This window comes from Myxocyprinus asiaticus, chromosome 43 (assembly GCF_019703515.2).
Source record: "Myxocyprinus asiaticus isolate MX2 ecotype Aquarium Trade chromosome 43, UBuf_Myxa_2, whole genome shotgun sequence".
In the NCBI taxonomy this organism is placed as follows: domain Eukaryota; kingdom Metazoa; phylum Chordata; class Actinopteri; order Cypriniformes; family Catostomidae; genus Myxocyprinus; species Myxocyprinus asiaticus.
In genome coordinates, this window is record NC_059386.1 from 25,220,152 (window position 1) to 25,245,113 (window position 24,962).

General features: G+C 38.9%; 1 protein-coding gene across 3 annotated transcripts in view; it reads right to left on the minus strand.

Moving 5' to 3' along the window:
• LOC127433995 (UV radiation resistance-associated gene protein-like) overlaps positions 1-24,962 on the minus strand; it is a 177,735-nt gene that overhangs the window by 119,241 nt on the left and 33,532 nt on the right. For all 3 annotated transcript variants that reach the window (XM_051686404.1, XM_051686405.1, XM_051686406.1), the window contains one exon: positions 9,707-9,812. In XM_051686404.1, coding sequence (XP_051542364.1) covers positions 9,707-9,812 — 106 coding nt within the window. The remainder of the gene's footprint in view (positions 1-9,706; positions 9,813-24,962) is intronic.

The window sequence follows — 24,962 nt, forward strand, 5'->3', positions numbered from 1 at the left end:
ATCAGAAGCTAATTGGCTAACTACCTAAAGGCTTGACATCATTTTCAGGAATTTTCCTGTAAACTTCTGACCCACTGGAATTGTGATATAGTCAATTAAAAGTGAAACAATCTGTCTGTAAACAATTGTTGGAAAAATAACTTGCGTCATGCACAAAGTAGATGTCCTAAACAACTTTTCAAAAGTTTGCTAATATGAAATCTGTGGAGTAGTTAAAAATTAGTTTTAATGACTTCAACCTAAGTGTATGTAAACTTCTGACTAAAACTAATATATATATGTTGTTGAAAAGTATTATATTTTCATTTGATTAAAGCTGTACAGTATGTATTTGATTAAACACAATTTGATCATAACATTTAATTAAATAATTTAACATGGAATCCATAAAAATTAAAACAGAAAAGGTAGAATTTCTATCGATAAGACTTTATACAGTTCTTTTAGACAAGTAATTTTCTGTGTAATTTCATCAAAAATCTGAGTTTTTTTAATTTGTTGCCTAAGTATCGAGTTAGTATCGATACCGAGGTACCAGGGCTGGTATCGTACCGAAGCCAAAATTTTGGTATCGGAGTAACCCTATAACAAACACTAAGAAATTATGATATTCAGATACATTTTTCAATTCAACTTTTCATTTACAGTAAATTGTTCTGATGAAAATATATTTGCAATGGGAAAAAAAATGCATTAAATTAGAAAAATGCAAAAAAGAAGCATTTTCACTAGTGGTCTCAGACATTTGGACCCCACTGTGACATGAATAAACTTTATTGAACTTAATGGAATATTCCAGTTAAGTACAAGTTAAGTCTGTGTGATAAAATCGCTTAACCATTTCTGTGTAAAGTTATATCCCATTTTACAACTTCATTGACATGACGACGTAATGCCTTACACCCTAAAACTATAAACAAATGTAAAAACTATGATTAAAACAACTTTACGACTCAAATAATACACAAGTTTAACAGAAGAATTAATGTAAGTGCTCTTTTAAAATTGTAAGTGTCACATTTCTGTCTGTAAACCTTCCAAAAATTGGCCCCATTTACTTCCATTGTAAATGCCTCACTGTAACCTCGATTATTTTATTTATTTTTTTTTTTTAAAGGAGAGATGAGTCGAAGTTATTTTATTTGGTAATCAATACTATGCTACAAATGCTGTCAATTGAGCTTAACTTGTATTGAACCCAGAATATTAATTTAATTACTGCATGTCATTAAACATGCATGTTTACTGTGCTTTTTCAGTATTCATTCATATTATGTTTTCCACAATGGCAACAGGATTTCACATCAAGATAATTCACAGCTCATTTACATTTGAGCAAGAGTGAGAGAGTAAGAGGTGACTCATTTTCTTTGCTCGGGCCAAAAAAAAAAAAAAAAAATTTAAACCTTGGAACCCATAAGTATCATATGGGAAACAAAGTTTGAAAACAGAATTGCAAAGCACTCACTGGAATAAAAAACGACTGACAGACCTCCATAAGCGAGAGAAGAGAGAGAGAGAGAGACCACAAGTCTTAAGTACTGAAGATCAATAGCAGATCCTGTGGCAGGTCTCACCCTCTGAGAAAACAGCATTTCAACAGGTGTAGGGCCAACAATGCAAACACACAGCACTTCAACATCAAAGACAGTGAGAGTGTGTGTGTGGTATAGGCATCTTGAGTGTTGGCGTCTTTATGACTCACAAGTGTGTGAGAGGGCAAATGTGAGTCAAGGAGTCTTTCTTTCGCTCTTATACAGACACAAACGCTTTTTGAAGTCATTCTAGGATGTACAATATATTCCAGCCTCAGAATAAAATGGCTCAGAAAGTAAATTCTTGTAAAAGGTCTAGAATTACTTGTTTGCAGATTGCACTTAGTTTGATATTTTGTTATGTACTGCAATGGCATTCATTCATGTTTAAGTGAGTCCAAATATTTTTAGGGCATCTGTATAAGGCTCTATGTCATTTCGGAAGCTGACTTTGGTCGCTGCCTTTGTATACAGTAGACAGCTCACTTGATTTTGGATCAGAGTTCTAAAGTGTTAGAGAAATAATTATAATTATAATTATAACGTGTATGTCAGTGGGTTTAGTATGAGTGCAAGATGTCAGATTCTGGGCAATTGCAGCCTGGTGGGACAGGGTTGACATTTGAAGTGTTCATTAACAACAAATACAACTCTAAACCCTCCTCAAACGGTTGCATTTTCACAGCTGCCAGATGCCACCTCCAAAAATGTTAAATATATTTTCCTTGCTTTTCATTTATCTGGGGGTAACAGTGAGTGTGAAATCACAAACAGAATTTTTGGTGAAAACTGCATTGTGATTGGTAACAGAGGGGGAAAGTAGCATGGTTTGAGATTGCAAAATCCATCCAAACACAGGATACAAGAGCCGCTTGAAGGCCTAATGACATATTTATGAGGATCAGTGTAATACAAGACACACAACACTGAGGCTATTCACTATATTACTGATGTCTGTATAATAGCATAACACAGCACACAGGGGTGAGTGACTGGATGCCCATACTTCCTGTACTAGCACCCGCATGCAAAACTATCCTTCTCACCTGCAAAAATAACATGCAACTGCTTCAAATATTTAACACAAAAGCACAGCAGAAAAACTTTTATTGAGAAAGAATTATTGAGAAATTAAAACATTTTCTTGAAAATCGAAAAGTATGAATTTCCTTAAGAGAATTAAATGTATTTTACATATACAGTATATATATATATATATATATATATATATATATATATATATATATATATATATATATATATATATATATATACACACTTCAGCTGAAGTTATCAAAACTCCACAGATTTCATATTATGTAACTATAATTCTGGAAAGTAGTTCTGACATCTTCTTTGTGCATGACACGAGTAATTTTTCCAACAATTGTTTACAGAGAGATTGTTTCACTTTTAATTGACTATAATCACAATTCCAGTGGGTCAGAAGTTTACATACACTAAGTTAACTGTGCCTTTAAGCAGCTTGGAAAATTCAAGAAAATTACGTCAAGCCTTTAGGCAATTAGCTTTTGATAGGCTAATTGGAGTCAATTGGAGAAAAAATACCTGTACCTGTGGATATATTTTACGGCCTATCTTCAAAATCTGTGCCTCATTGCTTGACACCATGGGAAAAATCTAAAGAAATCAGCAAAGACTTGTGGACCTCCACAAGTCTGGTTCATCCTTGAGAGCAATTTCAAAACACCTGAAGGTACCATGTTCATCTGTACAAACAATAGTAAACAAGTATAAACACCATGGACCACGCAATCATAATACCGCTCAGGAAGGAGAAGTATTCTGTCTCCTAGAGATGAATGTAGTTTGGTATGAAAAGTGCAAATCAATCCCAGAACAACAGCAAAAGACCTTGTGAAGATGATTGAGGAAATAAAGTTTTTATATCCACAGTAAAACGAGTCCTATATCAAAACAACCTGAAAGGCTGCTCAGCAAGAAAGAAGCCAATGCTCTAAAATAGATGGCATCATGAGGAAGAAATGTATGTGGATATTTTGAAGCAACATCTCAAGACATCAGCCAGGAAGTTAAAGCCCGGTTGCAAATGGGTCTTCCAAATGGACAATGACCCCCAAGCATACCTCCAAAGCTGTAGCAAAATGGCTTAAGAACAACAAAATCGAGGTACTGAGTGGCCATCACAAAGCCCTGACCTCAATCTGAGGGCAGAACTGAAAAAGCGTGTGTGAGCAAGGAGGCCTACAAACTTGACTCAGTTACACCAGTTCTGTCTGGAGGAATGGGCCAAAATTCCAGCAACTTATTGTGAGAAGCTTGTGGAAGGCTACCCAAAACATTTGACCCAAGTTAAGCAATTTAAAGGCAATGCTACCAGATACTAACAAAGTGTATGTAAACTTCTGACCCACTGGGAATGTGATGAAAGAAATAAAAGCTGAAATAAATAATTGCCTCTACTAATATTCGTACATTTCACATTCTTAAAATAAATGAACTGGCCTAAGACAGGGAATGTTTTCTACAATTAAATGTCAGGAATTGTGAAAAACTGAGTTTAAATGTATTTGTCTAAGGTGTATGTAAACTTCTGACTTATATATATATATACACACACACACACACACACACACACACTCACTGGCCACTTTATTACTGAGGTACACCTGTAAATCTACTTATTCATGCGATTATCTAATCAGCCAATTCTGTAGCAGCAATGTAATGTATAAAATCATGCAGATATGGGTCAGGAGCTTAAGTTAATGTTCACATCAACCATCAGAATGGGGAAAAAATATGATCTCAGTGATTTAGTCCGTGGCATGATTGTTGGTGCCAGACGGGCTGGTTTGCGTATTCCTGTAACTGCTGATCTCCTGGGATTTTCACATGCAACAGTCTGTAGAGTGTATAGAGAATGGTGCGAAAAACAAAAAATAACCAGGGAGCGGCAGTTCTGTGGACGAAATCGCCTTGTTGATGAGTGAGGTCAACAGAGAATGGCCAGACTGGTTTGAGCTGACAGAAAGGCTCCGGTAACTTAGATAACCCCTCTGTACAATTGTAGTGAGCAGAATAGCATCTCAGAATGCACAACATGTCGAACCTTGAGGCGGATGGGCTACAACAGCAGAAGACCACGTTGGTTTCCACTTCTGTCAGCCAGGAACAGAAATCGGAGTCTGCAGTGGGCCTACCATTTGTGTACCTCAGCAGAAATCCAGATTTGTCAGATCAGGCGATGTTTTCTAATCGTCTACTGTTCAGTTTTAGTAAGCCTGTGCCCACTGCAGCCTCAGTTTCCTGTTCTAAGCTTGCAGTAGTGGTACCAGGAGGGGTTTTCTGTGGCTGTAGCCCATCTATTACAACTGCTGTAACGCATGTTTATTTGGGTTACTGTCACCTTCCTGTCAGCTTGGACCAGTCTGGCCGCTCGCTAGATGTTTTTTTGTTTTTGCACCATTCTCTTTACACTCTAGAGAATGTTGTGCGTCAAAATCCCAGGAGATCAGCAGTTATGAAAATACTCAAACCAGCCCATCTGGCACCAACAATCATGCCACGGTCTAAATCACCAAGATCACATTTTTTCCCCATTCTGATAGATGAGGTGAACATTAAAGTGCATCTATTATGGTTTTTAAACGTGCCTAATTTTGTTTTAAAGGTCTCATACAATAGATTTACATGCATCCAAGGTCAAAAAACACTTTAATTTGCTCATAATTTAAATTGCAGCATTAACTTTTTTTCCCAGTGTCAAAAACGACTCCTTCAATGATCCGTTCTAAAGGATTCATTCTAAACTCCTCCTTTCATAGAGCCTAATCTGCTCTGATTGATCAGATCGTGAGTTAGCCGGTTAGCAGAGGCTAACAGCTAACAGGATAACAGCGTGCACTGGCTGTACATGTAAACAGGCCAGAGGCTGGTTTTTTTATTACCAAATTACGTAGGTTAGTACAGGAAGTAAGTCTGGAATTACTAATGACTCGTTTCAGGTGTTCAGAATCGGTTCTTTCTTTTGGGTGTCAATAACTCCATATTTCGTGCACTTTGATTTTTGAAACTTTGCAGACTTTTTTACATTCACAAACAGCTATTTAACACACTACATGAAAGGTAATATTTGAAAAACCATAATAGGTGCTCTTTAACTGAAGCTCCTGACCCATATCTGCATGATTTTATACATTACACTACTGCCACACGATTGGCTGATTAGACAATCGAATGAATAAGTAGATGTACAGGTGTGCCTAATAAATTGGCCCGTGAGTGTGTGTGTGTGTGTGTGTGTGTGTGTATACACACACACACACACACACACACACACACACACACACACACACACACACACACACACACACACAGGCGGCCAAAAGTTTGGAAAAATGTACATATTTTGCTCTTATGGAAAGAAATTGGTACTTTTATTCACCAAAGTGGCATTCAACTTATCAAAATGTATAGTCAGGACATTAATAACATGAAAAATTACTATTACAATTTGAAAAAAAATGTCAGAACTTCTTAAACTACTTCAAAGAGTTCTCATCAAAAAAATCGTCCACGTGCAGCAATGACAGCTTTACAGATCCTTCGCATTCTAGCTGTCAGTTTGTCCAGATACTCAGGTGACATGTAACCCCACACTTCCTGTAGCACTTGCCATAGATGTGGCTGTCTTGTCAGGCACTTCTCACACACCTTACAGTCTAGCTGATCCCACAAAAGCTCAATGGGGTTAAGATCCATAACACTCTTTTCCAATTATCTGTTATCCAATGTCTGTGTTTCTTTGCCCAAACTAACCTTTTCTTTTTGTTTTTCTGTTTCAAAAGTGGCTTTTTCTTTGCAATTCTTCCCATAAGGCCTGCTCCCCTGAGTCTTCTCTTTACTGTTGTATATGAAACTGGTGTTGAGCGGGTAGAATTCAATGAAGCTGTCAGCTGAGTACATGTGAGGCGTCTATTTCTCAAACTAGAGACTCTGATGTACTTATCCTCTTGTTTAGTTGTACATCTGGGCCTTCCACATCTCTTTCTGTCCTTGTTAGAGCATGTTGTCCTTTGTCTTTGAAGACTGTAGTGTACACCTTTGTATGAAATCTTCTGTTTTTTGGCCATTTCAAGCATTGTATAGCCTTCATTCCTCAAAACAATGATTGACTGACGAGTTTCTATAGAAAGTTTCATTTAACTAACCAAATATCTTTCAACTGTGTTTGATATAATGGCAAGTGACTTTCTAGTACCAAATTAGGAATTTAGCATGATTACTCAAGGATAAGGTGTTGGAGTGATGGCTGCTGGAAATGGGGCTTGTCTAGATTTCTAGAAATTACTTTTTTCAAATAGTGATGGTGCTGTTTTTTTACATCAGTAATGTCCAGACTGTACTTTGTGATCAGTTGAATTCCACTTTGGTGAATTAAAGAACCAAATTCCTTCCGAAACAGCTAAATCTGTACATTATTCCAAACTTTTCCCCGCCAGTGTGTGTGTGTGTGTGTGTGTGTGTGAGCGCACACACACACACACACACACACACACACCGATCAGCCACAACATTAAAACCACCTGCCTAATATTGTGTAGGTCCCCCTCGTGCCACCAAAATAGTGCCAACCCGCATCTCAGAGATGCTATTCTTCTCACCACAATTGTACAGAGCGGTTATCTGAGTTACCGTAGACTTTGTCAGTTCGAACCAGTCTGGCCATTCTCTGTTGACCTCTCTCATCAACAAGGCATTTCCGTCCACAGAACTGCTGCTCACTGGATGTTTTTTTTTATTTTTGGCACCATTCTGAGTAAATTCTAGAGACTGTTGTGTGTGAAAATCAAAGGAGGTCAGCAGTTACAGAAATATTCAACCAGCCTGCATACATACATTTAATAAAAAATTTAATAAATTCTGAATTGTTGGACAAGTCTAATATTTGAAGTCCCCATTTTATTGCTTAACAGGCCCACTTTTCTTTTCTGCGCTGACATATTTTCTATTGAAACAAAAGTTTGAGCAGGACATATCGAGCGGTGTCGTCCATATGTTAAAAACCAAATAGCCTTAAGTTTATATTACAGTTGTGAACCATGATTTGCTACTTGCTATTGCTATTCGGTTGCAGGTGGTTTAAGGGGGATAGACGTTTTCACTCTAGAGAGCATTTTATTGGGCAAAGTCATCAATATTTTTGATCCATTATCCCAAAAACTGACTGAAGAACATTTTAAATGCCTGAATCTGCTAAGAGTTAAACTTGTAACTTCAGGAGTACACCATACAGATGGCCTCAAAGCTAACAGATGTGGACTAAAAGCCACAAAACTCTTTCCGCTTAAGAATTATAATCAAGCCGTAACAAATATATATATATATATATATTAATAAGTATATAGTTTTAGTTTATAAAGTTTCCAAATTGCAATTTCTTTAGGACACACTGCTTGATAGCTTATAAAATGCTGGTTTATACTGCCATCTCTCATAAAGGAGCATTTCTCTGAGACTGGAAAGACAATATCCCCACTAAAGAGTGAAATACTGAATTTTAAATTAAGTTTGACAATCTGCTATTAAATTCTGTCAAGCATACAGCAACTGTAAATTTACCCTTTTATACTTGCAGAGGAGCTTTACAGATACTTAACATCGGTACAATATACAGGTGCAAAGGAATAGGAAACCCAACAGGCCAGATAGGATTTATGAATTTAAAGTACATAAAAGTATACAGAATTAGAGGTCTGCTACCCAACCCGAGCCCGATGGGACCCGATAAACCGTCAGCTTTCAGGCCGGGTTTGGGTCAGTTTTTCCAAGCATGACTTTCCAAGCTCCAAGCTCAAAGCCAAGGTCCAAGCTCTGGTCATTTCAATACTGGACTACTGTAATGCTTTGTTGGCTGGCCTCCCAGCTAACACAATTAAGCCACTGCAGATGGTCCAGAATGCAGCAGCACGTCTGGTCTTCAATCAGCCAAAAAGGACTCATGTCACTCCACTCTTGATTTCACTTCACTGGTTACCTGTAGCTGCCCACATCAAATTCAAGGCTTTGACTCTGGCCTTCAGGACAGACAATGGAACCGCACACACTTACTTCAATTCACTTCTACAGGTCTATGCTCCATCTCGCTCTCTGTGATATTATGGATCTGCTGATACCATCTCAACATTCAGAAACCAGCTGAAAACACATCTGTTCTGCGAGCACTTAACCAATCCACACTAACTGCACATATTATTGAACTTGCACTTACTGTACAAATAAAAAAACTCTTTCTTCTGCTCTAGCACCTGTACTACTCAAGCCACCTTGAAAACTTGGCAGTTGTTGAACTTTGTATGACAAATTGCTTGCAATGTCTTTTATTTGTAAGTCGCTTTGGATACAAGTGTCAGCTAAATGATTAAATGTAAATGTTATGTAAATGACTTCTGGATGGGGTTTGTAATTAATGGAAAAAATAAACAGGCCTTCCTCACTTGTTTCACGCACACGCTCTAACTCAAAGACAAGGGCAAATGCAGGAGTTAGGGGCTGTTCAGCATGTTTTTGCATGCATCTTCTCAATTTTCAATGGTTTTTCTATGTAAGCACGTGCTGGACGGACGTCTTTGACCATTGCACCACGTCTCGCAGGACCACCACATTTTTAAGAAACCGTGTCAAATTGAAAAGAACTTGCGCAGGTGTCACAAAGATTCAATGTTGTGAAGAAGTTCCGTTTGAAAAGAGGACTCCATGTGACTGTTACACGGAAAATGATTCCAGATTGTTCTGCACCAAGCAGAGTTTCATTGCATGATAAATGCTAAGCCAATGTTTTTCCCTTGTGCTCTAGTGTGCTGAGGGGCCGTATTGCCTTGTTAAAACTCTGTATGTTTGCGGTTACTATACTGTTATGAAAGTTGCCTACAACACTTCCATACAATCCAGCCTACTGAAACAAATGTACTTGTTTGGAGAATAAATTATAAAGAGAGTGAGCAATTTCAGGTTCCAGTCGAGTACGGGCTTAAAATCTGGTGGTACGAGTCAGGTCACACGGTCTAGGGTACGGGTCAGGTTCTGGCTTAATTTTAAGGTCTGTGTAGACGTCTATCCAGAATATAAGAATAATTCTGAACAAGAGCAGATGTACATATCTAGGTAGGTACCCAAAGAAATCTCACCTTCTCTGTGCAGGTAGCAGTTGTCCTCAGTTTCTCTTCAATTTCCATGCCGATCTTCTGAACCGTCACCTGAGTCTGCTTAATAGCTCTCTGTGCCGTATGCAGCCTGAGAAGGAAACAAACACATATGACATTTTACACAGTATACAACACTAGAGCTGATGCTGGACTAACACCTGGGAGTGTTAGTATTATTTTAGCTGATTTATGCTTGTTTTTTAAAATAGCAAATGTTGAAAGGAAATGATGGACTTTACGTGTTCTGATCATATCCATTACTATTGCACCATGGCCCTCACTGCCACTACAATCTGAATCTGAATGTTACCTTGATAATGTCTCAGCAAAATTCAAACACTGTTATGGTTATTGTGGCGAATTAAACTTTTGCGTCAGATATTGCCACTTTGTGTCTTTAATTAAAATGTATATGGTCTATCCATGTGATGATTGGTAAAAACAAACAAACATGAAAATAGGTTACAATTACACAATGAATAGTGAGGTCACGCCACCCAGGTCACATGGTCATTAACGGCAAAATTACTTCCTTGGAGAGACCATCTTATGTAGACTTCATTAGCAGCCCTTCAAGGGTTCAAAAAGGCTATTTGGAGTTCGCCTTCAAAGACTAAACTAACATATTGTATACAGTAATCAATAATTGGATCTTGACTATAAGATCCAATCAGATGACATCAGGCCAATCGAAAGAAGTATGACAGTGGACACACGTAAACACCCACACACAGATGCAATGGAAACGGAACTGCCACATGTGAATAGGAGATGATCTCACACCACGACAGATTTATATTTGCACTAATTAGAGAACACATAAACTAAATCCTCATGACTGGACATTTATACGGATGGGAGGTCAGGACCTAATGTCTTTGTTTTTGTTTGTTTGCTTATTGGAAACCAAAGGCAATGGCCTTGTTAAGATAAACTTTTCTAAATAACAACAACGTTAAGCGATTAATAATACCGCAGATGGGTCTCTTCGTTGGGAATGTTTTCGTTTACTGCCATTTTCCGGCTGTTTTTATAATCATTTCCCGTCTCATTTCATGACTCCTCAGGTTTTACAACAGCAAAAATTGTTTCAATCCCTGACATTCAATGGCAGTTTATATGGACGGCGAAATCTTTAATCCTTTTAAGGGACACTGCAAGCATCACCATCAGAATTTAAGAGTCTGTGCTGCAACAGATTATGCAAAACGGTCGTTATTTTAGCAATTCCGTTTGGTGACATTGGTGATGCAGAAATTACTTCAACTTTAAAGTCTATTCACGACTTACTCAAAAGAAAGTCTTTTTTAAAACTTTTTTGCACATTTGGATTTCCTCAGAATAATAACAGCGGCATTAGACAAGAATTTGTGGATTACAGAAGCCATCAATCACAGCCTAATTGTGTTCATATGAGCTTTCAGGGCCACTTTACTTCATGTGGAAAAAAAGAGAAAAAATCTAAGACCCAAATATAGAAACCAGATAAGAAAAAATATGATCTCCGTAAAGTAACGTGCATGTACACACAGACCTGAACCTCTTCCATTCATATATTCACTTTTTTTTCTTTTCTTTTTTTTTTACAATGTAGGAAGTCGATAATACCTGGAGAAAGCTATCCATTAACATTCCCATTCATCTCAATGGCAGTTGTTTGGCTGGTGCATGTACCCCTGGAAGTACATGATTTTAATTCTGAATCTTTGTTCATCGGCACTCAGCTTCAGGTACAAAAGTTTTTGAGCCAATCAATTAAGCTGTAAAAGTCATGTGCATCTCACACAGGGGCACCGCAATTTTTAGACAGCGTGTCAGGTAGAAAATAACTTTTAACTTTTCAAAGTGCAAGAACTTGTTACAAATGGTCCCCAAGTGTTTTTAGAGCCCTCCAAAAATCTGTGGCAAAACATCTATTATATAGTCGGGCTGGGTAGTGATACAGATTTCCCGATTCAATTCTGATTCACAAGCTTTTGATTTGATTACGATTTCAATTTGATTCTGATTTGTACAATTCGCTTCGATACCGATTGATATGGGTATATTTCTGTTATAATGTCAATTTTACTTACAAATGAAAGACATTCTCTATCAGCTAATGATGTTAATTACACAGTGGACCTTCTAAATAGGTACATTATAAAATTATATTTTATCATTAGTTTTTTCATTATTCTGGTCACATTTTATATTTATAAAAATATGCAAATCCATGTATTCCATCAATAAATATGATGTCTTGAAATTGAATATCTTCTGTAACATGTTTATGGTTAATTTATACTATTTACAATTATTTATATTGATTTGTAGAACACATGCTAAAAACCGGTACTCTCTCTTTAAGAATAAGCATTTCCGTGTTTTAGTTGACCACACATTAACGAGAGAGGAGTCGAATGGCTTCTCCACTGCATCTGTGCTATTTGTGATTGCAAATATACAATCCACTTTGTTTCCCACTCTCCTTTCACCCCCACTCACTCACTCACTCACTTTCTCACTTAACCTCAGTCAATGGCTCATTCTCTCTTGGAGTGATAGGATTAGCTCAATTTCACTGGACTGAACACACATTTACGAATGCAACAATCTCAGATTGAAAGAAACCCTTGGGGAACTGCAAAGAGCTGCAGAAGACCACAATGGGCATTAAAGGGAATTAAAAGGAATAAAAACCTTCTCATTATTTACTGACCCTCATATCGTTCCAAAGCTGTATGACTTCATGTCTTGCATGAAGCACAAAAGGAGATATTCAGTAGAATATGATTTTTATACAAGGAAAGTGAATGGAGACCAAGGACAGCCATAGGTCACCATTTAAACTATTTGTATGAAAAAGAGCAGCTTGGGCATTCTGCATAATAAAGAAAGTCATACAGGTTTGAAATGACATGAGGAAGAGTAAATGATGAGAGAATTTTAATTTTTTGCGAGAACTATCCCTTTAATAGAGGAGATTTTCCTTCCACATTCTACTGCATAATCAAGGCAAGTTGCATTGAATCTTCAAGTTTGCTGATGACACTACAGTTGTGGACCTCATCAGCAAAGAGTCAGCGTACAGAGAGGAGGTGAACCACCTCGCAGAATGGTGTAGAGACAACAATCTATCTCTTAATGTTGATAAGACTAAAGAGATGATTGTTGACTTCAGGAGGACCCAAGAAGACAACTCACCACTGCACATCAACGGAACAACTGTGGAGAGAGTCAAAAGCTCCACGTTTCTTGGTGTGTACATGACGAAGGACCTCTCTTGGACTCTCAACACAACCTGCCTAGCCAAGAAGTCCCAGGAGCGCCTCCTCTCCCTGCAGAGGCTGAAGAGAGCCAAACTCCCCCCTCCCATCCCCACCACCTTCTACAGAGGGACGATAGAGAGCGTCCTGACCAACTGTCTCACCGTGTGGTACGGAAACTGCACAGCCTCCGACCGCAAGACCCTACAGCGAATTGTGAGAACAGCTGAAAAGATCATCGGAGTCTCTCTACCCACCATCGACACCACACACAACAACTGCTGCTTCCGCAAAGCCACCAGTATTGCAGACAACCCCTCTCACGGACTCTTCACCCTCCTGCCATCTGGCAGAAGGTACAGGAGCATCCGTGCCACCACCAGCAGACTCCGCAACAGTTTCTTCACTGAGGCAGTCAAATTACTCAACACCCTGCTGCCTCCCAATACTCACCTGGCCTAGTCAAACGCCTAACCCATTATGACTCAAAAACACACCTGCACTTTACAAAGCTGCATCAGTCACTTATTATTATGGAACTCATTTATGCTATACTTTTGCTATACCTAAATATACATATAATTATGCTATACTTATTGCTGCTACACTACAAAATAGTTTACAGTCTACAGCTCATTTTCTGTGTATTTACTGCCCTGTGTATTTATTGTCCTATGTATCTATTGTTCTGTTCTGTGTCTTTATTGTCCTGCACTCTGTTGTGTATTGCACTTTATGTAGTCATGCTTACTGTTCTGTGTTGTACCATGGTCCTGGACATTTCGTTCCAATGTATAAGCTATATAGAGGAATGACAATAAAAACCCACTTGACTTGATCTTAATATACATCATGATGGTGCCGTGGATGGCCGCCTCAATGTGGAGCGCTTCTATTGTTTTGTTATTTTTGTTTGTTTGTCCTGTGTTTAGTAATCTTTTTTCAGTCAGTTTTACCAGAGACGAACTGCTGAACATTCGACAGCATACACCAGTCAATCTTTTCCCGGATTTTGAATATTCGGACGTTTTGTTTGACATTTTAGTCGGAGGCACGGGTGTGTTGTTTAAACACGCTATGAGACGCAGGCGAGGGAGACTAGCAGGCACGCTGGTCAAACTCCGTCGGCGGGGCTTTCGAACAATGCTGCCGAGCATTCATCTAGCGAATCTCCGCTCTCTCCCTAACAAAACAGACGAACTACATCTCCTCACCCGCACAAACAAGAACTTTTCAATCTCTGCTGCCTTGTGCTTCACAGAAACCTGGCTGAGTGAATCCATTCCGGACAGCGTGTTACATCAGCCGGGCTTTCAGCTGTTCAAAGCAGATCGCATCACGGAGTTAACAGGAAAAATGAGAGGCGGTGGAACATGCTTCTACATCAACGAAAGTTGATGTACAGATGTAACAACGTTAAAGAAGATGTGCTGTCCTAATTTGGAGTGCTCTCTATTAACTGTAAGCCTTTCTACTCGCCGCGGGAGTTTTCCTCATTTATTTTGGTGAGTGTATATATTACACCAAACGCGTGTTTCAACACAGCGCTGCAACAGCTGGCTGATCAGATCACAGACATGGAACAACAATACCCGGACTCAGTTATTATTATTCTAGGGGATTTTATCAAAGCAAACCTCACACGTGAACTGCCCAAATACAAACAGCACATTACATGCCCAACCAGAGACAGAAATATACTGGATCATTGCTACACAACAATAAAGGATGCATATCGTTCTGTTCCTAGAGCAGCTTTGGGACTCTCTGATCACTGTCTGGTTCATCTTCTTCCAACCTACAGACAGAAATTAAAATCTGCTAAGCCTGTATTAAGGACTGTAAAGAGATGAACCAACGAAGCAGAGCTGGAACTACAAGCCTGCTTTGACTGCACTGATTGGAGTGTTTTTGAGGCTGCAGACACCAATCTGGATGAGCTCACAGATACTGTTACATCATATATCAGCTTTTGTGAGGATATGTGCATTCCTACTAGGACTTATTTAACAACGACAAACCACGGTTTACAGCGGAACTCAGGCAGCTTCGCCAGGCCAAAGAGGATGCTTACAGAGTTGGGGATAAATTCTTGTAAAATCAGGCCAGGAACACACTGAATAAGGGAATCAGAGTGGCTAAAAGAAAATACTCTGAGAAGCTGAAAAACAAGTTTTCAGCTAACGACCCTGCATCAGTGTGGAGTGGCATGAAACAACTTACGAATTACAGGACTCCTGCCCCCAACCCTGTGGTGGACCAACAACTGGCTGATGACCTGAATGTGTTCTACTGTAGATTTGAAAGGCCCAATCTCACACCCCACACCCACTCTGACCTTCACTTCACACAAACACCAACACCTCCTGCAACCCCCCTCCTGCTACTCAACCTGCACTTAAGATCTGTGAAGATGATGTGAGCCGCGTCTTTCGACAACAAAGGATAAGGAAAGCACAGGGCCCAGATGGCGTTTCACCTGCATGTCTTAGATCCTGTGCTAACCAGCTGGCCCCCATCTTCACACAGATCTTCAATAGATCACTGGAGCAGTGTGAAGTCCCATGTTGCTTCAAACGTTCCACTATCATCCCCATCCCAAAAAAAAAAAAAAAAAAAAAAAAAAAAATCACAGGACTTAATGACTACAGACCTGTCGCCCTGACGTCTGTGGTCATGAAATCATTTGAGAGACTGGTATTGGCCCACCTGAAGAACATCACTGGACCCTTTCTAGATCCCCATCAATTTGCTTATCGAGCAAACAGATCTGTGGATGATGCAGTCAACATGGGATTGCATCATGTCCTGCAACATCTGGACAGGCCAGGGACATATGCAAGGATCTTTTTGGTGGACTTCAGTTCGGCTTTCAACACCATTATCTCAGCTATACTCCAGAATAAATTACACCAACTCTCTGTTCCCATGTCTATCTGTCAGTGGATTACTAGCTTTCTGACGGACAGGCAGCAGCTTGTGAGACAGGGGAAACTCACTTCCAGCACCTGTACAATCAGCACTGGTGCCCCCCAGGGATGTGTGCTCTCCCCACTACTCTTCTCCCTCTACACCAATGACTGCATCGCCAACTACCCCTCTGTCAAGCTCCTGAAGTTTGCAGATGACATCACTGTCATCGGCCTCATCCGAGATGACGATGAGTCTGCATACAGAAGGGAGTTTAAACAGCTGGCTGTCTGGTGCAGTCAAAACAACCTTGAGCTGAACACACTTTAGGATGAACATCACATCATTTACCCCGCTCACCATTGTAAACAGCACTGTGGCAGCTGTGGAGTCATTCAGGTTCTTGGGCACTACCATCTCACAGGACCTGAAGTGGGAGACCCACATTGACTGCATTGTGAAAAAGGCCCAGCAGAGGTTGTACTTCCTTCGCCAGCTGAGGAATTCAACCTGCCACAGGCGCTGCTGATACAGTTCTACCCAGCAGTCATTGAGTCTGTCCTCTGCACTTCAATAACTGTCTGGTTTGGTTCAGCTACGAAATCAGACATCAGAAGACTACAAAGGACAGTTCGGACTGCTGAGAGGATTATACGTTGCCTCCTGTCCCCCCTTCAAGAACTATACACTTCCAGAGTGAGGGAAAAGGCTGGAAAAATCACTCTGGACCCCACTCACCCTGCCCACTACCTTTTTGAACTGTTGTCTTCTGGCCGACGCTTCAGAGCTCTGAGCACCAGAACTGTCAGGCACAGGAACAGTTTTTTCCCTCAGGCTATCCATCTCATGAACAGTTAAATTGCCCCACTGAGCATTAACTATGTGCAATACACAGTTTAGTCTTTCTTATATTTATCCAACACATCCAACCTCTTCTGCCATTTCATTCCTCTGAGAGAAGGAAAAAAAAAAACATTTGCACTTTACATAACAGATTTGTATTTACACTGTACTTAACAGATTGTATTAGATTTGCACTACCCATGTGTATGTGTGTCTGTACGTATGTGTATAATTATTTTTATTATCTATGTCTTGCTGCTGTTTTTGTATTGTTTTTGTAATGTTGTACACTGGAAGCTCCTGTCACCAAGACAAATTCCTTGTATGTGTAAGCATACTTGGCAATAAAGCTCATTCTGATTCTGATCTTCACCTCTGTGGGGCCTTGAATTTAACCCATCAGAGGGGGCAACAAGTCCTTTGTTATACAGCTTTACGGCTTTTCCTATGGTTCCATTCTTCCCAAAGCTCTTATGGTGATGACTTCATTACAACACACTTCATTCATTAACAATCTTCAAAATGCAGTGATCCAATCATAGATTCAAGAAAGAACTGAGAGATGGCCAGCTTCTGATCCAAACCATTAACATTATCCTATGACTAGCACTGGAGAATTCAAACAGTTTGTTTACAAAGGTTAAGTGCCAATATCAGCACATTGAATCAATGCAGACTAATACTGCCTGAGCAATTCATCTGGGTGAAGTTTGTGCTGGTCCAAATCTTGACCATGCTAAAATGCTCTATATCTGCTATGAAGTACAGCTGACCTGCCATAGACCTTTAACATACCAAGCCCAATGCACACAAACATAAAAGATAATAATTTTTTGTTTAACAAACTCCACCTGAGAACTTTGTATAAAACAAAGTTTTAAAATGTTCTATGCACAACTGTAGTAACATCTTCAAATACATTTCATAATTAATACTCACTACCAGACAAAGGTTTGAGTATACCTACTCATTCTTTACCATTACTATTTTCACATATTAGAATAAAAAGTCATCAAAACAATGAAATTATGTGGTTTATGAAGTGATCACATTTATTTATTTTTTTTAAAGAAAATCGAAATGGGATTCTTTTTAAACAGTACTGAAGTTCTCATGTATTTTGGGAACATTTTGCCTGCTTTTTCTTAACTATCCATTATAATTAATCAATTAAAAAATTGTAAATAACATTTTCAATAAACATAAATATTAAATATGTTTAATAAATGTCAATGTTAAATTTGGATCCCCATTATTGACTTTCTTCCATGGAACGCAAGTAAATGTTAGGCAGAATGCTTTTTCAGCAGACAACCTTAGAAAAAGCAGAAAAGTTATTATTCATTTTCATTGTATGGAAAAAAAAGATGCAATAAAATTTAATGGTGACTGCGGTTGTCAGTCCCTCACTTTCTGCATAATATCTGCTTTTGCAGAAGAGTAAATTATGACAGAATTGTGAACTTTCCCTTTAAGATCATGAGAAACAAATTCAGTTAAGGGTGTCCAAACTTTTGACTGGTAGTGTATATAAATTCACCTACTTTTCTATACACCTCTTTTTCTGCAATTTGAGATTGTAAACTACACCCCTCGTGCTCATATTTGGGGCCTCTCTTTTCCTCCCTCTTAATGTTTTGCATGTTTTCCAGGCAGCACTCTGCATGAGCTGACCAGGACATAAATCACTGGGCCTTTAAAATCCATCCTGTAACAAGTTCACACAGCGACAGGAAAAATATTATTACATTTTTATCAGCCGTGTCTCTCTCTTGCTATATGCAGGGTGATATGACAAGTCGATAAGTCAGCTCAAAGCTGATTTGACAGCTTTATCATTGCCGTGATTGAGATGGAGAAATCTGATAGGCCACTTCACCCAGGAGAGGGGCAGTTATCGCCCAATCGGATTTCAAGCATGTCTACACTCTTATCAGCCCTTAACCCGTCTGCCAGTTAACACCTATCTCACCCAGCCAATCAGAAGAGGGCACAGGAAGTTACCTGGCAACCGGCAAGTCAGCTCAGACATCAAACACACATTGTTGTAAAAACACAAATGCCTCTATCACAACAACTTTCTTTTCTCGCGAAACACATTGTAAAAACTAGGGCAATGATTTTTGCAATTGACATCCCAAGGAAATTGGTTACAGCAATAGATTACTACTGGTGTTTGCTGTTATTATTTCTTATATTTGTGTTTAAGGATTTTAACAAATCCTTTATCTCAAGTATACTTCTGTGCATACTTCACATAATTTTGCTATGGACGGACAAGAACACAGTACCTCAAATTGTGTAGCTTGGCGATTAGAGGTGTGATAATACTTGCAATAAAATGTAATTTCTGTAAATTGGGAAATTGGGAAATCCCATAGACTTACATGGAAGAAAGGACCCAAGCCATATCTATGGGCCAGAATATCATAGGGAAATACAGGTGGGTTCTTTTAACTTGGGCCAGAAAGTAAACACCAAGCAACCAACCAGAACACACTAGCACCACCCAGCAATGGCCTTGCAACCACCAAGCAACCACCCAGCACCCACCCAGCACCCACCCAGCAACCACCCAGCAACCACCCAGAACACCATAGCACCCTTTTTCCAAAGACAAGCACCTCTCAAATTTTTTCAGAAAATGTCAAAATCTATTCCACCTAAATTTCAAAAACAGCTTGCGGCATCCCAGTACACTGTGTTAGTAGATTATTGGACGGATGCACACCGTCAGAGACAGAACAAAACGTTTGATCAGAAGAATTGAGGGGAGAAAAAAAATGGTTATAAACACAGAAAGGCATTACCTCCTCGACCTTAAACATGAATTAATTCCCTCCAGAGTCGCTGGAACCACAACAGAGAGACATTTTTGCAAACAGTGTTCTATCTCTCCTCTTTTTGTCTTTCTTTCTCCCACTCATTGTCGTTATCACTCCCACATTTGCCCTCAGTGAGTTTATTAGTTTACAGTCCAGTGATCACCAAATAAATCTCAACTATTGTTTGTTTGAATGTCAGCAGCCCATTGTAAAATCAGACCCAAAAATTTAACAGGAAATAAAAAAATAAATAAAAAGACATGCTTCAGGAGAACAAAGATAAGGCCTGAGAGGTTTTGACAGCCACTTTATGCCATCTGAAAAAGATCTAGAAAGATGGGAGCATGTCAAAACCAATCACATTTTGTTGCCATGCAGTGAAAAATTTTGTTTGTTTGAATGTGTCATTTCTGCACTTGTAGCGTCACCAAACGAATGAACAGTATTGCATTGGTCGGACAAACACATAGTCCTGTCCCAAACTCACACCATTGGTTGAACCAATGCTGCTGTGTCAGGCTGGTCGAAATGCTCAAACAAACAAAGCAATATTTTGATAGCACCACAGAGCCACACTGTTAATACTTTTCAGGGAAATCAACTAATAAAACTAAAGTATTTTAAAATCAAAAATGTTTTTGCATTTGATTTCTCATATCATTTCAATTTTGAGAAACCGCTTCCATGGAACATTCCACGGATCATTTTATGTGCGTGTGTATTAGTGTGAGTGGAAAAGACAAAGAAAGGAAATGAAATACAGTCTGTCTCGTTGGTATCTATAAAATGGAAGGAATGAAAAATGTTTTCTGTCTCTTGTTTTGTTTGTATAAATGCTGATAAATGCCCTTATATCAGGTGATAGCCAGTCTTCTGTTGTCTTTGCCATTCCTTCACGTCCTCTTTCCCTCCTGGTGATACGGGTCAAACACATACAGTCACACACACTCTGCCAAAGCCACAGAGTCAGGGACAGATCTGTTTTCACATCATGCATAATTTATTTAAAGCGACACTTAGATCCAGTTCAAACGCTGTTCAAATGCTAAACTGTGTAAATTTTTCTAGATTACAAAACTTCCCAGCTTAATATGCAGAGACAACTATAACCAAGCAATTTGTAGGTTGATTCCCCCAAAAAGTGTGGCTCTGTTATTAAATCATTGCTCTATATGTCTGAGCATCCCGACCAATGGTGTGAGTTTGGGGCGGGACCATTTATTTTTCCGACCAATGGAAGACGGGAGAGGGTGTTTTGGAAACCTGCTTGAAAAGATTCTGTGTAGTAATGCTAGCAGCACAGAAATTACAGACTTCAGATTTTAACTCAACCATTTTTCCCTGAAAAATTATCTCTGCTCTCATTACACTGGAATGATTATACCACAAGTGTCCCTGACAGATATGTTTTCCACTGTAGGCTAATAACTACACTCTCAGTTCATAAATCACAGATAAGGTAAGCAGCCTGTGTGAAGGAATCAGAAATATTGGGTCATACTTACAAAAACACGCCACATATTTAAACCAGGTTCCAAATATCCTTTACAAAAAAGGGAACAAAAATACTTTCACTGCACAATGAACAAGTGACACGACATGGAAAAATCTAGAGTGCAAACAACTCGAAGGGATGCGAGCCTGAAAGGAAAAGAAAACAAACACGTGAATATCTACAGTGGTCCCCTACCTGCTGCTCAGATCAGGAGAATGTCAACACCCGCCTCCGTCTACACTCACCTCAGAAATCGCCATTGTCTCCTGGCTGAGGGGACAGATAAGATTGTGCCACATGAAAATATTTAGGCCTCCGACATTCCTGCCTGGTCTTTACCGAAAGAAAGCCGATCCTTTTGACACTTCGCCATGACATCATCTGTGCTAAATTTTGTTTAACAGAGTCAAATTTTGTTGTTTAGTTGCTTTGCGATGTGGGGGCAAGTCTATTCTTGTGCATTCTCACTTGTCGCCAATTCAGGATGACAACAAATATAGTACAAGAAAGAAGTGTCCCATTACTTTCAAGCAATAAAGGCACAAATCCCATGGTCTTTGGAGTGAATGCAATTAGGTATGTTAGATAGTAAAAAAATAAATAAAAAAAAAACAAGGTTACAGTGAGGCACTTGCAATGAAAGTGAATGGGGACAATTTTTGGAGGGTTTAAAAAGGCAGAAATGTGAAGCTTATAATTTTATAAAAGCACTAAAATTAATTCTTCTGTCAAAACATGAGCATTATTTAAGCCATAAAGTAGTTTAAATCATAATTTTTGCGGTTTACAATTACTTCGTCATGGCAACAAAGTTGTAAAATTGAATATAACTTTACACAGAGAAGGTAAGTGATTTTATAATACTAAAATCATGTTAACAGGTATATTTTTTACAACTTGTCGCTATACTTTTGAAACAGTGAGTATTTTAACGTTTATGGATTGGCCCTATTCATTTCCATTGTAACCTCGATTTTTGCTTCTTTTTTTAAAGATAAGGAAAGGCGGGGGCCTGGCTAGCTCAGTGGTAAAGACGCTGGCTACCACCCCTGGAGTTCGCTAGCTCGAATCCCAGGGTGTGCTGAGTGACTCCAGCCAGGTCTCCTAAGCAACCAAATTGGCCCGGTTGCTAAGGAGGGTAGAGTCACATGGGGTAACCTCCTCATGGTAATGTAGTTCGTTCTCGGTGGGACGCGTGGTGAGTTGAGTGTGGATGCCGCGGTGGATGTCGTGAAGCCTCCACACGTGCTATGTCTCCGTGGCAACACGCTCAACAAGCCACGTGATAAGATGCGCGGGTTGACGGTCTCAGACGCGGAGGCAGCTGGGATTCGTCCTCCACCACCCGGATTGAGGCGAATCACTACGCGACCATGAGGACTTAACCCTCTGGGGTCGACGGACGCGCCGGCGTGTCCTGCTGCATTTTATCCTCATAACTGCAGAAACAACTTAAAATACTTTCATAATAATCATTTTTGGGCAAAGAGATAAGTGTAAGACATCATTAGAGACTATAAAGTGTCTACTATTATTTGTGTACACTCACAATAACAACAAAACCTTGCGCTTTTGTAAAATAAAGAAAATAAACAGGGTGCGCTTTCAGCCATCTCTGTCTCCGCGAGCATCTTTCTGAAACACATCACAAAAATGAACTGAATTCTTATCACACAAACACGAAACATATGTCTAAAGAAAGCTTAAAATGTCTACTTTTAAATAAAACAATTCAAATTTAAAACAAATATTCTCCTGCAATGTAATCTGTATGAAACAAAGTGATGTACAGTTTCTCCTGGCTCAGCTAATTATCGCTAATGTGATCACACCCACCAGCAGCAGAGCGCGCTATTCATACGGTAATGTGCTGAGGCGATCAATGCAAATGGTAAACGCCCCCAACAAAGCCTTAAAAAACATCAAGTACATTCACTTTCCTGCGCGTTTGGAAGATGGCACGCTACACAGGTGAGGAAGCTCCTGGATAGTGATGAAGAGTTCACGTTTTTCTCAGAAGAAGAGCGGGAATCCGACGAAGAACGTTTGCATTTTGAAGAGCGACTTGATCCAGCCAAGGATACAATTTCGGAAGAGTAAGTCATTTAGTTTTACTTACATATTAGTTGACATGCTATTTTATATAAACATGTACATATTTTACTAGTTGGACTATTTCCAGACTTGCCAGTCAGGATTCAGAGTATTGAAATTTGTTCTAATAAGCAAGTTTTAGTTACATTTAAATGTTGTTTCGGCTAAAGCAGGTATTTAAATTGTATACTGTATGATATAAATATGATATGTAATATGATATAAAAATAATATGAACGTTTAGATTATATTTTAACTAGTGTTTATGCTGCCTCGTTATCATCAACGAAGCGTGTGCTGCAAATATCTGTTCGGGTGTAAATGTGTCAAATGTGCTGTAAATATGCCCATATTAGTAAATCAGCATATTAGAATGATTTCTGAAGGATCATGTGACACTGAAGACTGCAGTAATGATGCTGAAAATTCAGCTTTGATCACAGGAATAAATTGCGTTTTACAATATATTCAAATAGAAAACAGTTATTTTAAATTGTAAAAATATTTCACAATATCACTGTTTTTGCTGTATTTTGGATCAAATAAATGCAGCCTTAGTGAGCAGAAGAGACTTCTTTTAAAAACATTAAAAAAATCTTACTGATCTAAAATGTTTAAACGGTAGTGTAGGTCTAAAGTTTTTAAGTAAAGTCTTTATATAAAGAAAATGCATAGGTCAGATTACATCTTTTAACTTAAACTACAAACAATAGATTCAATCATTAAGTCTCCTCACATTCATTCTCTCTCAGGGGAGGGGTCTTTGTCTCCTCAGGTGTGAATCACATCAATATTCATGATCATCCACGCCTCCTCGCATATGGCCTTTCTAACACTAAAAGTGTCTTACAAAAGTTAAATGATTATATTGTTTTGTATGAATGAGCGATCAGGATGGTTTTCACATAATTTATGTAGCAAAAACTCTAGGCTACAAGATCCAGTTCTCAAAAGTCTTGTGAACAAATGTTTAGTATGTGTTATATGTCCTTATTTCAGTGACTTAAAATTTTTGTTTTTTCAAAAACCACACATAAATGTTATTTTCTCAAAAATACAAACATGTACATACATGTTGCTCACATATTATTGTAGCCCAGTTTGTGCTGAATACAGAGTTATCAGACTTTAGCCATTAATATGTTTTTAAGCAACTGAAAAAAGCACAAATGTCTAGGCATGTCAAAACTTCTCCAGGGCTGAAAACATCCTCAGACCCCAGAGGGTTAATAGTGCATTGGGAATTGGGCATTCCAAATTGGGTGAATAAAGGGGGGAAAATCCCCTCCCAAAAAAGATAAGGAAGGGCAATCCAAAAATTAATTTTTGTGGTATGCCACAACTGCTGTCAATTAAGCTTTACTTATACTAATTCCAGAATATTCCATTAAGGAGTCCATAAAGCGTTTCAAGCACTATTTTGCATCATTTTCATGCAAAGTGCCTGTTGTCTATTTTCATACATTTCCAGCTGTGAAGAATTGCTACCCTCCTGATTAATCAAACAAACAAGGCCAGCTCCTTCACATGTGCCAAAAAAAACTTTCATTTCAACATGTATTCTGTAATTGGACCCAAAGGGAAATTCTCTCTTACAAATCCAGGTGTAGGAGTTCAAGATCTCCAGCTTAGCTCATGTAAGCAGCAGATTTGCTCTGTTTTGGGGCCTGTAAGCGATCAGGCCCTCCGAGTCACAGCAAGGCGGCGTTCATGTTCAGCTAAGCCTTACATCAATGTCTCTCAGTACATTCAGTTGTCTTCTGTAATGTGCATTTCATCCAAAGTTAGATATTACAGCTTTGGGACTCCACAGTTATGAGTGT